Genomic DNA, 12356 nt, shown 5'->3' with positions numbered 1-12356 from the left:
TTAACTAGTATTTTCAGGAAAAAGAAAATCTTTTCCGGGTAAATTTGACCCAAACACAAGCAGAGGGTTAAGCGCTAAGAAAACGTTGCAAGACATTTAGTATTCTGGGCACACATCAGATTGCATTTCCATTAGAAGTTTCCATTCACACATTTACTCTTTAATGAGTGGAGATTATGTGTTTAAAGTTTACTGGAATCTAATCCAATAAAAAAAAAAGATGTTGTGGTTAAAGGCTTTGATTGTCCAATCAGTAATGAGCAACCAGACTAACGTCAGTAGTTTAGCTCAATGGAAATAGTCAAACACACTGGAAAATGTTTAATGGAATCATTCTTCCTTTCATTTTTTGGCTGGGCTTTTTTTGTACTTCTGAGATCTTGAATAGGAATTATACCTGTCATCATAAAGGGTAAAGAGTCAGGGCTGTGTTTTCGCCCATTTAGGAAGGCAGTCTCAAAATAGCTTTGGGCAATGGGACAAGCTGACAACATGCTCTTAGCATAGACCCCAGTGTCAGAGATCTGTTACGTCACACTAGTGTTTTTATTTCGTAGCTGTGAAAGGTCAAATAAACAGTTGTGTGTAATGATTCTACTGAACTCATGAAATTGCTAGAAATATAAGAAATGAAATTTGTTTGCGATAGTTCACCAAAAAATTACTTGGCCAGTTACTCCATTAAGCTTTTTTGTTGCTTGAGAAAGCCAACCTACTGATCTGCTACTTAAGCTTTTTAATATTTTTTATCTAAGACTGAATTTCTGAACCCAGCTCTTCAGACTGATCCGACTTATAGTTTTCATAAAATTGAAGATTAAAAATCATAAAAATGTACTTCCATGTACTATTTCTAATCCATTTAACTATCTAACCAAGCCTAACAACTAGAAACATGCTAGTAACATGTTAATTGCTTGCTAATCATGCTAGAACCATGCTAGTAACACGTCAGTCATGCTAATGTCATGCTAGTACCTTGCTAATCATGTTAGTAACTTGTTTGTCAGTCATGCTAATGACATGTAAATAATGTGCTAATCATGCTAGAAAAATGCTAACAACTTGCTAATAATGTTGGAAAAATGCTAGCAACTTGCTAATCATGCTAGTAACTTGTTTGTCAGTCATGCTAATGACATGTAAATAATGTGGTAATCATGTTAGAAAAATGCTAACAACTTGCTAATAATATTGGAAAAATGCTAGCAACTTGCTAATCATGCTAACAACTTGCTAATAATATTGGAAAAATGCTAGCAACTTGTTAATCATGCTAGTAACTTGTTTGTCAGTCATGCTAATGACATGTAAATAATGTGGTAATCATGTTAGAAAAATGCTAACAACTTGTTAATAATGTTGGAAAAATGTTAGCAACTTGCTAGGCAGCCTAGAAACATGTTAGCAACTTGTTAATCATGCTATAAACATGCTAGAAACATGCTAGCAACTTGCTAGTCAGCCGAGAAACATGTTAGCATCTTGTTAATCATGTTAGAAATGTGCTGGAAACATGCTAGCAAATTGTTAATGCTAGAAACATGCTAGCAACTTGCTAGTCACCCTAGAAACATGTCAGCAACTTGTTAATCATGTTAGAAACATGCTAGCAACTTGTTAATAATACTAGAAACATGCTAGCAACTTGTTAATCATGCTAGAAACATGCTAATAACTTGTTAATCATGCTAGAAACATGTTAACAACTTGCTAATGACGTGCTAATAATGCAAGTAACATTAATTATGCTAGAAACTGGCTAGCAGCATGCTAAAAAATTGGTAATCATGCTACAAACATGTTAACAATCATGTTAGAAATATGTTAAGAACATGCTAACAATTTCTTAATCATGTTAGAAACATTCTAGCAACTTGCTAGTCAGCCTAGAAACATGTTATCAGCTCGTTAATCATGTTAGAAATGTGTTGGAAACATGCTAGCAACTTGTTAATCATGCTATAAACATGCTAATAACTTGTTAATCATGCTAGAAACATGTTAACAATTTGCTAATGGCGTGCTAATAATGCAAGTAACGTTAATTATGCTAGAAACTGGCTAACAACTTGTTAACAACTTACTAATCACGCTACAAACATGTTAGTAATTTGCTAATCATGTTAGAAATATGTTAGGAACGTGCTAACAAGTTAATCATGTTAGAAACATTCTAGCAACTTGCTAGTCAGCCTAGAAACATGTGATCAACTTTCTAATCATGCTAGAAACATGCTAACAACTTGTTAATAATGTTAGCAACTTGCTTATGTTAGAAACATGCTAATGACATGCAATAAACATGCTAATAACTTGCTAATCATGTTAAAAACATGTTAGCAACTTGTTAATGACATGCTAATAACTATGCTAGAAACTGGCTAGCAACTTGTTAGTCAGCCTGGAAACATGTTAGCAATTTGCTAATCTTGCTAGAAACATGTTGGAAAAATGTTAGCAACTTGTTAATCATGTTAGAAACATGCTAATGACATGCTAGTAATGTAGTAATAATGTTATAAACATGTTAAAAACATACTAATAACTTGTTAATCATGCTAGAAACATGTTAGCAACTTATTAATGGCATGCTAATAACGCACGTAACATGTTAATTATGTTAGAAACAGGTTAGCAACATGTTAACAACTTGGAAATCATGCTAGAAACATGCTAGCAACTTGCTAATCATGCTAGAAACTTGCTAACGACATGCTAGTAACTTGCTAGTCATGCTAGAAACATACTAAACATGCTAGAAAAGTGTTAGAATCATGATAATTACATTTTAATCATGCTAGCAACATGCTAATCATCTAATCTATATAAAGTTCCCAACTTTAAGCTTTTACAGCTGCTTTGAACTTTAAAGCTAGGCTTTCTCGAGCCAACCTAAAGTTTGTCTTGACAAAAGTGTTGTTGTTGTTGTTTTTACAATGTAAATGAAAGTGTTTCAAGCTCTGTGTCCTCTCTGTGTCCTCACCAATTGTCTGTATTTGTGTATTTTCTCTATTGTGTCTGTATATTTTTGTGTACATAGTGGTGGGTTTGGACATCCAGGATGAGATGGGGCGGCACGAAGTGGGCCATATAGATAATTCAATGAAAGTGCCTCTAAACAACGGTTACGGGTGCCGCTTTGAAGGGGAGTTCAGTATTAATAAAGTAAGAGATGCTTGACGTCAGTTACACTCTTTTCTACTTGTTGGGTGGTGAATGTTTCTTGTGGAACTGCTCATCATTAAAGCTATCAGGAGTGTCATTAGTGTCCTTGTAGATTCACATGCTACCTAAAGGACAAACCATTTTTTGCTAAAATGGCCTTTTCTTAAGTTAATGGAGATTGTACCATCTAATGTGTTTGCCTATACGATAATGGTGTGAACTAGGTCTGTTCTGTAGGTTCCAGGAAACTTTCATGTGTCAACTCATAGTGCGACCGCTCAGCCTCAGAACCCTGATATGACCCACATCATCCACAAACTTGCCTTTGGGGAAAAGCTTCAGGTTGGGTAGTCCACACGCAGCCTATATAAGAAATATAGACAACGTAAAATAAACATGTAGAAATCATTGTCATATCTCTCAATCGCAGGTACAGCATGTCCACGGGGCCTTTAATGCATTGGGTGGAGCCAACAAACTTCAGTCAAATGGTATTTCTTTTTTTCATTTTCTTTCTTCATTTTTAGCCACTTACTCTCTAGACATATATTGTACATAAGCAAAGGGAACCTTAAAGGAACACTCCACTTTTTTTGGAAATAGGCTAATTCTCTAACTCCCCTCGAGTTAATAAGTTGAGTTTTACCGTTTTGAAATCCATTCAGCCGTTCTCCTGTTCTGGCGATATCACTTTTAGCATAGCTTAGCATAGATCATTGAATCCTATGAGACCAAAAGCATCGCGTTCAAAAATGACCAAGGAGTTTCAATATTTGTCCTATTTAAAACTTGACTCTTCTGCAGTTATATTATGTACTAAGACAGGCGGAAAATGTAAAGATGCGATTTTCTAGGCCGATAAGATTAGGAACTACACTCCCATTCCGGTGTAATAGTCGAGGAAGATTGCTGCCGTAACGTGGCCGAAGCAGGCGCAGTAATATCACGCAGCACAACGTGACCAGCTGCATGCACAGGGAGCATTCCTCGTTGGAAGTTACCTAGCTGGGAACTAGGGATGCACCGATACGAATCGGCCAATCATGCTTGCGCGTTTTACTACACACAGCCGTTGTTTACCAACGAGCTGCGCAAATCAATGTTCATTATCAGTGTGAATGTGCGCAGCTCGTCGGTAAACAACGGCTGTGTGTAGTATATACGGCTCAACATGAAATCACGCACCTGATGGCATTTACCGCTGATTACAGAACCGGCTTTACTGACAAAACGCACAAGTGATCGGCCGATACTGATCGGTGCATCCCTACTGGGAACTAATTTCAGGCGCTGCATGATATTACTGCGCCTGCTGCGTCCATATTACGGCAGCAATCTTCCTTGACTATTACGCCGGAATGGGAGTGTAGTTCCTAATCTTATCGGCCTAGAAAATCGCAGCTTTACATTTTCCGCCGGTCTTAGTACACGATATAACTGCAGAAGAGTCAAGTTCAAAGTCAAAGTCAACTTTATTGTCAATTCTGCCACATGTACAGGACATACAGAGAATTGAAATTGCGTTACTCTCAGACCCATGGTGCATACAAGTAACATTAAATACAAACGGTAACATTAAATACAAACGGTAACATTAAATACAAACAGTAACATTAAATACAAAGGTAGAATTTAAAAAAATATGAATAAATACAAACAAACATAATATATAAAATGAAAAACACAATATACAAGTAAGGGCACATGGTAGAGAGTGCAAACCACGTAAACCATGTAAACAATATAGTGCAACAGAGCTTGTAAATGTGTAAAAGTGTCAGAGCAGTCTTGTAACTGTCTATGAGTAGTGTGAGGTAGTTGGCAGACCAATGCTGCACAAAGTGACTGGTGCAGGTCAGTGTGTGTGTGTGTGTGTGTGTGTGTGTGTGTGTGTGTGTGTGTGTGTGTGTGTACCTTGTTTTTGTGACATATCAGGACACAAATTGGTGTAATAACATGGGTATGACATGGGTATTGCAAGGAGAGGGTGACTTATGAGGACATTGCCCATGTCCCCACTTTTCAAAAGGCTTATAAATCATACAGAATACGTTTTTTTGAGAATGTAAAGATATGCACAGTCTCCTGTGAGGGCTAGGTTTAGGTGTAGGGAAGGTGTAGGGTGATAGCAAATATCGTTTGTACAGTATAAAAACCATTACGTCTATGGAATGTCCCCACAATTCACAAAAACAAACGTGTGTGTGTGTGTGTGTGTGTGTGTGTGTGTGTGTGTGTGTGTGTGTGTGTGTGTGTGTGTGTTAGAGTTCAGAAAGTTTGTGGGGCAGAAGAGGGGAGTGAGGGGAGTGGGTGCAGAGTAGGGAGAGAGTTGAGCTTCCTGACAGCCTGATGGGTGAAGCTGTTTTTGGTGAGACGTGTGCTGTAGATGTCTTGGAGGGAGGGGAGAGGGACACCAATGATCCTCTCAGCTGCTCTGACTATGCGTTGGAGAGTTTTTTGGCAGGACACATTGCAGGCTCCAAACCACCCAGTGATGCAGCTAGACTGGATGCTCTCGATGGTTCCTCGGTAGAATGTGTACATGATGGGGGCTGGTGCTCTTGCTCTTCTTAGTTTGCGGAGGAAGTAGAGACGCTGCTGTGCTTTCTTGGCCAGTGCAGTGGCGTTGTTTGTCCAGGAGCGATCCTCAGTGATGTGCACACCCAGGAACTTGGTGCTGCTCACTCTCTCCACAGACGCACCGTTGATGGTCAGAGGAGCATGCTGAGTGTGCACTCTCCTGAAGTCAACAACAATCTCCTTCGTCTTCTCCACATTCAGAGAGAGATTGTTGTCTCCGCACCACGTGGCCAGGCGACTCACCTCGCTTCTGTAGTTTGTCTCATCCCTGTTGCTAATGAGACCCACCACAGTCGTGTCATCCGCAAACTTGAAGAGGTTGGAGCTGTGTGACGTGGGTCAGCAGAGTGAAGAGGAGGGGGCCGACCCGTACTGCTTGTGGTCTTCCTGTGAGGAAATCCAACAGCCAGTTACACAGTGAGGTGTTGAGCCCCAGCTGGATCAGTTTTTGTGTGAGCTGTTGGGGGATTATAGTGTTAAATGCTGAACTGAAGTCTATGAACAGCATTCGGACATATGAGTCTTTTTTGTCCAGATGTGTGAGTGCTGAGTGGAGTGCAGTGGAGATGGCATCATCGGTCGAGCGGTTGGGCCGATATGCAAACTGGAAAGGGTCCCGTGAGGGGGGAAGGACAGATTTAATGTGCTGCATGACTAGCCGTTCAAAGCACTTCATGAGGATGGGGGTAAGTGCAACTGGACGGTAGTCATTAAAGCAGGAAGGAGATGACTTTTTTGGCACCGGAATGATCGTGGTTGCTTTGAAACAGGTGGAGACGACAGCCTGGGAGAGTGAGATGTTAACCCTCTGGGGTCAGAGGGTGTTTTGGGGCCCTGAAGAAGTTTTGACATGCCCTGACATTTGTGCTTTTTTCAGTGTCTTAAAAACATATGAATGGCCCAAATCTGATTATAATGTAATCAGCACAAATTGGGCTACAATAATATGTAAGCAACATGAATGTACATGTTTGTGTTTTTGAGAAAACGTTTATGCGTGCTTAGTGAAAAACAAAGTTTTTGAAGTCACTGAAATAAAGTCATGAAACACATACAGAATATTTGTTCACAAGACTTTGAGAACTGGATGTGTTAGGCTAGAGTTTTTTCTATCAAATGATGTGAAAATCATCTCGTTCACTTGTTTACACAAAACAGTATATTGATTTAATTTTTTTAAGACACTTTTTGTTTAGAATGGCTGTATGCGAAGAAGGCGTGAATGATCATGAATAATGCTGTGATTCACACCTGAGAAGACAAAGACCTGCATAATGAGCCGCATAATTAGTTATTCAGTCAGATGTTTGAGGGAACAAAAGAATGAATGAAGGAGGAATATAAGGACAAAATATGCTTGTAGCTTATTTTGAATAGATTTATTTATCAGGCAAAATAACTTGAGATTCACTTGTGAACTTCTTTAACATCTGAAGATGGTACAGTGCTCTCAGGAAAACAGTTTGAGGAGACTCAAGTAAATGTCAGCAGGATTCATGTGTTGAGCAGGTTTCCGATCACTAAAAACAACAAAAACAAAACATCTGTGAGCATGTTAATATCAGCAGCATCATACTATTTATTTATATATATATTATGATTTTGTAGTCATAGACCCACGCATACAAACGTAAAAAGGACATTTTATATCTGAGAAACTAATAATAATTGTTTATCGTGTTAAACATCCATTCGAGAACACAGTATTACTAATACATATTGTCTAAACTCAGTGTAAACCCTCATATTACATCCTATTGTTGTAAGATACATTAATAACTAAATAAATAATATGATCTTATAGTATCATAAACATAAGCATGCTTTGTGTGTATTATAGAATACAAAGAAACTAGGCCATAATATAACTGTTAAGCTTAAATGTGAACACTGTAACCTTTATATTGCATCATTCTTTATTGAATAGACTATTAAAAACATCCTGGCATCGTGAGACATTTAGATGCAGTGAAATGAAACGTACTTTATAATGTTTCACTTGCTGTAGTCAGGAATTATAGTTGGCAAAAAGTCTTAACTGATAAAATGTTTGCACATTCTGTCACAGTAATAACTAACAAGTAGGCTAATAAAAGAAAAAAAAAACTTACTCATGTAAATATCTCCTCTGCTGGATCGTGCCGTGTCTCACATAATGTTCATCTTCTGAAGTATGTTTTATTCCTGACAGCGTCGTCTTCCAGGAAGGACTAACTTGAACGAAGTTTCTCCTTTGTTTACCGTGATGTGGGCGTCTACTTTTGGCGCGGCGCCCTCACGTGGACATTAGAATATAAAAAGGAACGGCTCCTGGGCGTGATCTAATTATAAAATAATGAAGCGGACAGGAGAGACTGGACATCGTGTTGGTTTCATATTGATTATTTTATCACAGAATATTTGTTTTCGGTAAAACTTACTTCGTTTAAAAGTATACATATCAAGCTTTGTCTAGACATATTGCTCATGTCTCTGTGTTGTATATTGGCTGAGTTATAGTATATTTTACTGACGCGTTTCTGAATGAAGATCACGGAGATCAACGCGGCAGACAGCACACCCTTTTTGTTTTCTTTATTTTGCAAAATCACAATGCTTTTTTGATTTTGTGAGTATATACAAATAAAAGTAGACCCTTTACAGATTCAATTGATGTACTGCTTTTATCTGTACAATCAGAAATGACAGAGTAATTGAAGTTCCTTTTGGGAAACTGCCTCAAAACACCCCAGGGCGTTTTTCGACCCCAGGGGGTTAAAGATGTCTGTGAAGACATCAGTGAGTTCCACTGCACAGTCTCTCAGTACATGACCAGGAATGTTGTCAGGACCCGGAGCTTTGCGAGCGTTGATGCTGCTGAGGGATCTCCTCACACTGTCCGGGGACAAAGTCATCACCTGGTCAACTTGAGGGGGTGGGGTCTTCTGTGCTGTGGTGCTGTTTTGCACTTCAAAGTGAGCGAAGAAGGTGTTCAGCTCGTTCAGCAGGGAGATGGTGCTGTCACAGGTCTGTGGAGGGGGCTTGTAATCTGTGATGGTCTGTATGCCCCGCCACAGGCTCCGTGTGTCTCTGCTGTCATTGAAGCGGCGAGATATTCCTCTGGAGTACTGTCTCTTAGCCTCTCTGATGCCACGGGAAAGGTTGGCCCTAGCCGTCTTCAGGCTCGCCTCGTCTCCAGCTCTGAAGGCAGCGTTCCGAGCTTTCAGCAGCCTGTAGACCTCCCCTGTCATCCATGGCTTTTGGTTGGCACGGACAGTGATGGTTTTGATGACTGTTACATCCTCAGTGCATTTGTTAATGTAGGCTGTAAAAGTCTCTGTGTACTCCTGGAGGTCAGTGGTGTTGTTGTAAGTGGCAGCCTGCTTAAACATATTCCAGTCTGTGGTGTTAAAGCAGTCCTGTAAAACCTCTGAAGACCCCTCTGGCCACACTTGTATCTGCTTACGAACCAGTTTGGTGACTTTAACAAGCGGTCTGTAAGAGGGCATTAGCATAACAGTGATGTGATCAGAGGTGCCGAGGTGGGGGAGGGGGAAAGCTTTGTAAGCTCCTCTCTGGGTGGTGTAAACAAGGTCCAGTGTGTTATTTCCCCGTGTTGGAAAGTCAATGTGTTGCTGTATTTTTGGAAACACACTCTTTAAGTCTGCATGATTGAAATCCCCAGCCACGATGAGAAAAGCATCAGGGTGAACTGTCTGCTGCTCACTGATGTGCTGATACAGTTCATATAGTGCCTCGCTCCTGTAGTTGTTGGAGGTGGGAGGGATGTACACAGCACACAGCAGTATAGCTGTATATTCCATCGGTAGATAGAACGACCGGCACTTAATAACCATAAATTCCAGCACTGGTGAGCAGTATTTGCAGACTATAACAGCATCGCAGCACCAAGCGTCATTGATATAAACACAAAGTCCGCCACCGCGGGTCTTACCCCCCGTGACGACAACTCTGTCGGCACGATAGCATGTCAGCTGGTCGAGCTGAATGGCGCGGTCCGGGACACTGTCGCTGAGCCATGTTTCAGTGAACACAAAAACACAACAGTCCTTTACATTCCTTTGAGATGAACGTAGTAGTCGGATGTAGTCCAGTTTGTTGTCTAATGAGCGTACGTTGGCCAGAACGATGGAAGGGATAGCGGGTTTGTATGGGCTAGCCGCTAGCCTAGCTCGGATACCTCCGCGCTTACCCCTCTTCTGCTTCCTCTCACACCGCTTGAGGTGCATCCATTGTGGGCGAGGTGCAGGAGTGGGGGTCGGTGATTGAGTAGGCCTCCAGAGCAGACCCAGATCATTCAGCTCTTCAGCGTCCACAGAGTTCAACTTAAAAACTTTGTTTCTGCCGATGTCGAGCAAAAATGTTTGGCTATAAATGCGCTTAAGGGCAGATAAACGCGACGAAGACGTACAAAACCATTGCGACTTACAGGACGAAAAACACGAAAACACTGTTTGGTCGGGAGAGAGAGAAGCCACTGCGTGTGCACGCACCGCCATCTTGAAGCCTATTTAAATTAAATGTTACATTTTCCGCCGGTATTAGTACCTGATATAACTACAGAAGAGTCAAGTTTTAAGTAGGACAAATATCGAAACTCGTTGGTCATTTTTGAACGCGATGCTATTGGTTTCATAGGATTCAATGATCTATGCTAAGCTATGCTAAAAGTGATATCGCCAGAACAGGATAACGGCTGAATGGATTTCAAAACGGTAAAACTTAACTTATTAACTCGGGGGGAGTTAGAGAATGAGCCTATTTCCAAAAAAAGTGGAGTGTTCCTTTAATAAAACTGTTTGTGTGTGGGTGTGTGTATCAGTGTGTGGGTGGATCATGTGATTCTATTTTTGAGTTCTGTAAAAAATTGTCCCAAAATATTTTAAAATGCAATTCATGCAGTGATTTGAATATTTTGTGTCAAAAATGTCAGGGTAATGCAACTGTCCTGGCATCTTAATGAGAAGCCTCATTATTGTGGTAACACATCATAATAAGGTCCCATTATTTCATTGTTAGTTTATGCATTTACTAACAATAACTAACAATGCATAACACATTCATTAAAGCAGTTTTCAGTAAATTTTAACATTAAATATTAGGGCTGTAACGATACGCGATATGAAACCGAAATCGCAACACTCAGATCCACGATCCTGTGTCGTGGTGTGATAAGGGAGAATCGCGACACACCCCGTGACTACCTTTCCAATCATGTGACGCCTGCCTGCAAAAGTTGAGCTAGTTGAAAAAGAACGTGAGGAAACATGGCAACCAACCCAGAGATTGCGGACCCTCCCTCCTCATTTAAGTCAGCAGTATGGCAACATTTCGGAGCTGTATGATCCATAAAATACGGAGAAAGGCTATTAATAAAGAAAAAAATCCAGAAAATGCGTGTAGTATAGCCTGCGCAGTAAAAATATAATTATGTGTAAAATGTCATATTAAACTGTGTCTGACATGAAAACCACGCTAGTCATTGTCCCATAAAATGACAAATAGCAAATAACACATATAGTATTTTCATGATGTTTCATTTATTTTGTTTTTGTAAAGTAAAATGAGACCTTGTTGTTTGCAATACGTTTACCCCGAGACTGCGTCGCGAACACCAGCTCGACCGCAAAACACTTTCACTATGAGAGAAAGCGGCAGCCGCTCAGAGATTCCACCGCTTGATGCGTCCCATGTGAAATGGCTTTTAAACGGTCTTCAGACAGAGCGCGAACACAAGCACGGGACCGTTTGACCCATTTTGACCCATACAATGTATTTTTGGCTATTGCTACAAATATACCCATGCTAGTTATTACTGGTTTTGTGGTCCAGGGTCACATTTAACCAATCTTTTGCCCCACGTAGTCCTAAGAATTCTTAAAGGAACACTCCACTTTGGAAATAGGCTAATTCTCTAACTCCCCCCGAGTTAACAAGTTGAGTTTTACCGTTTTGAAATCCATTCAGCCGTTTTCCTGTTCTGGCGATATCACTTATAGCATAGCTTAGCATAGATCATTGAATCCTTTTAGACCAATAGCATCGCGTTCAAAAATGACCAACGAGTTTCGATATTTGTCCTATTTAAAACTTGACTCTGCTGTAGTTATATTGTGTACTAATACCGGTGAAAAATGTAAAGATTCGATTTTCTAGGCCGATAAGATTAGGAACTACACTCCCATTCCGGCGTAATAGTCAAGGAAGATTGCTGCCGTAATATGGCCGGGAGTGTAGTTCCTAATCTTATCAGCCTAAAAAAATCGCATCTTTACATTTTCCGCCGGTATTAGTACCTGATATAACTACAGAAGAGTCAAGTTTTAAGTAGGACAGATATCGAAACTCATTGGTCATTTTTGAACGCGATGCTATTGGTCTAATAGGATTCAATGATCTATGCTAAGCTATGCTAAAAGTGATATCGCCAGAACAGGAGAACGGCTGAATGGATTTCAAAACGTTAAAACTCAACTTGTTAACTCGGGGGGAGTTAGAGAATGAGCCTATTTCCAAAAAAAGTGGAGTGTTCCTTTAAGCCATGTGATTTGAGTATCATTCGTGTCATTAGTGCAAATGGTGTCAAAATGTAGTACTTTGAGTTTAGA

The 12356-nt window shown here is 40.1% G+C and overlaps 1 protein-coding gene across 1 annotated transcript in view; it reads left to right on the top strand.

Annotated features, from left to right (window-relative positions):
- The window catches only part of ergic1 (endoplasmic reticulum-golgi intermediate compartment 1), a 38992-nt gene that overhangs the window by 20924 nt on the left and 5712 nt on the right, over positions 1-12356 (top strand). The window contains exons 5-7 of the mRNA XM_073820541.1: positions 3044-3168; positions 3406-3510; positions 3599-3659. Of these exons, the coding sequence (XP_073676642.1) occupies positions 3044-3168; positions 3406-3510; positions 3599-3659 (291 nt within the window). The remainder of the gene's footprint in view (positions 1-3043; positions 3169-3405; positions 3511-3598; positions 3660-12356) is intronic.

This window comes from Garra rufa, chromosome 16 (assembly GCF_049309525.1).
Source record: "Garra rufa chromosome 16, GarRuf1.0, whole genome shotgun sequence".
Lineage (NCBI taxonomy): Eukaryota > Metazoa > Chordata > Actinopteri > Cypriniformes > Cyprinidae > Garra > Garra rufa.
This window is presented reverse-complemented; position numbering and strand designations above follow the sequence as displayed.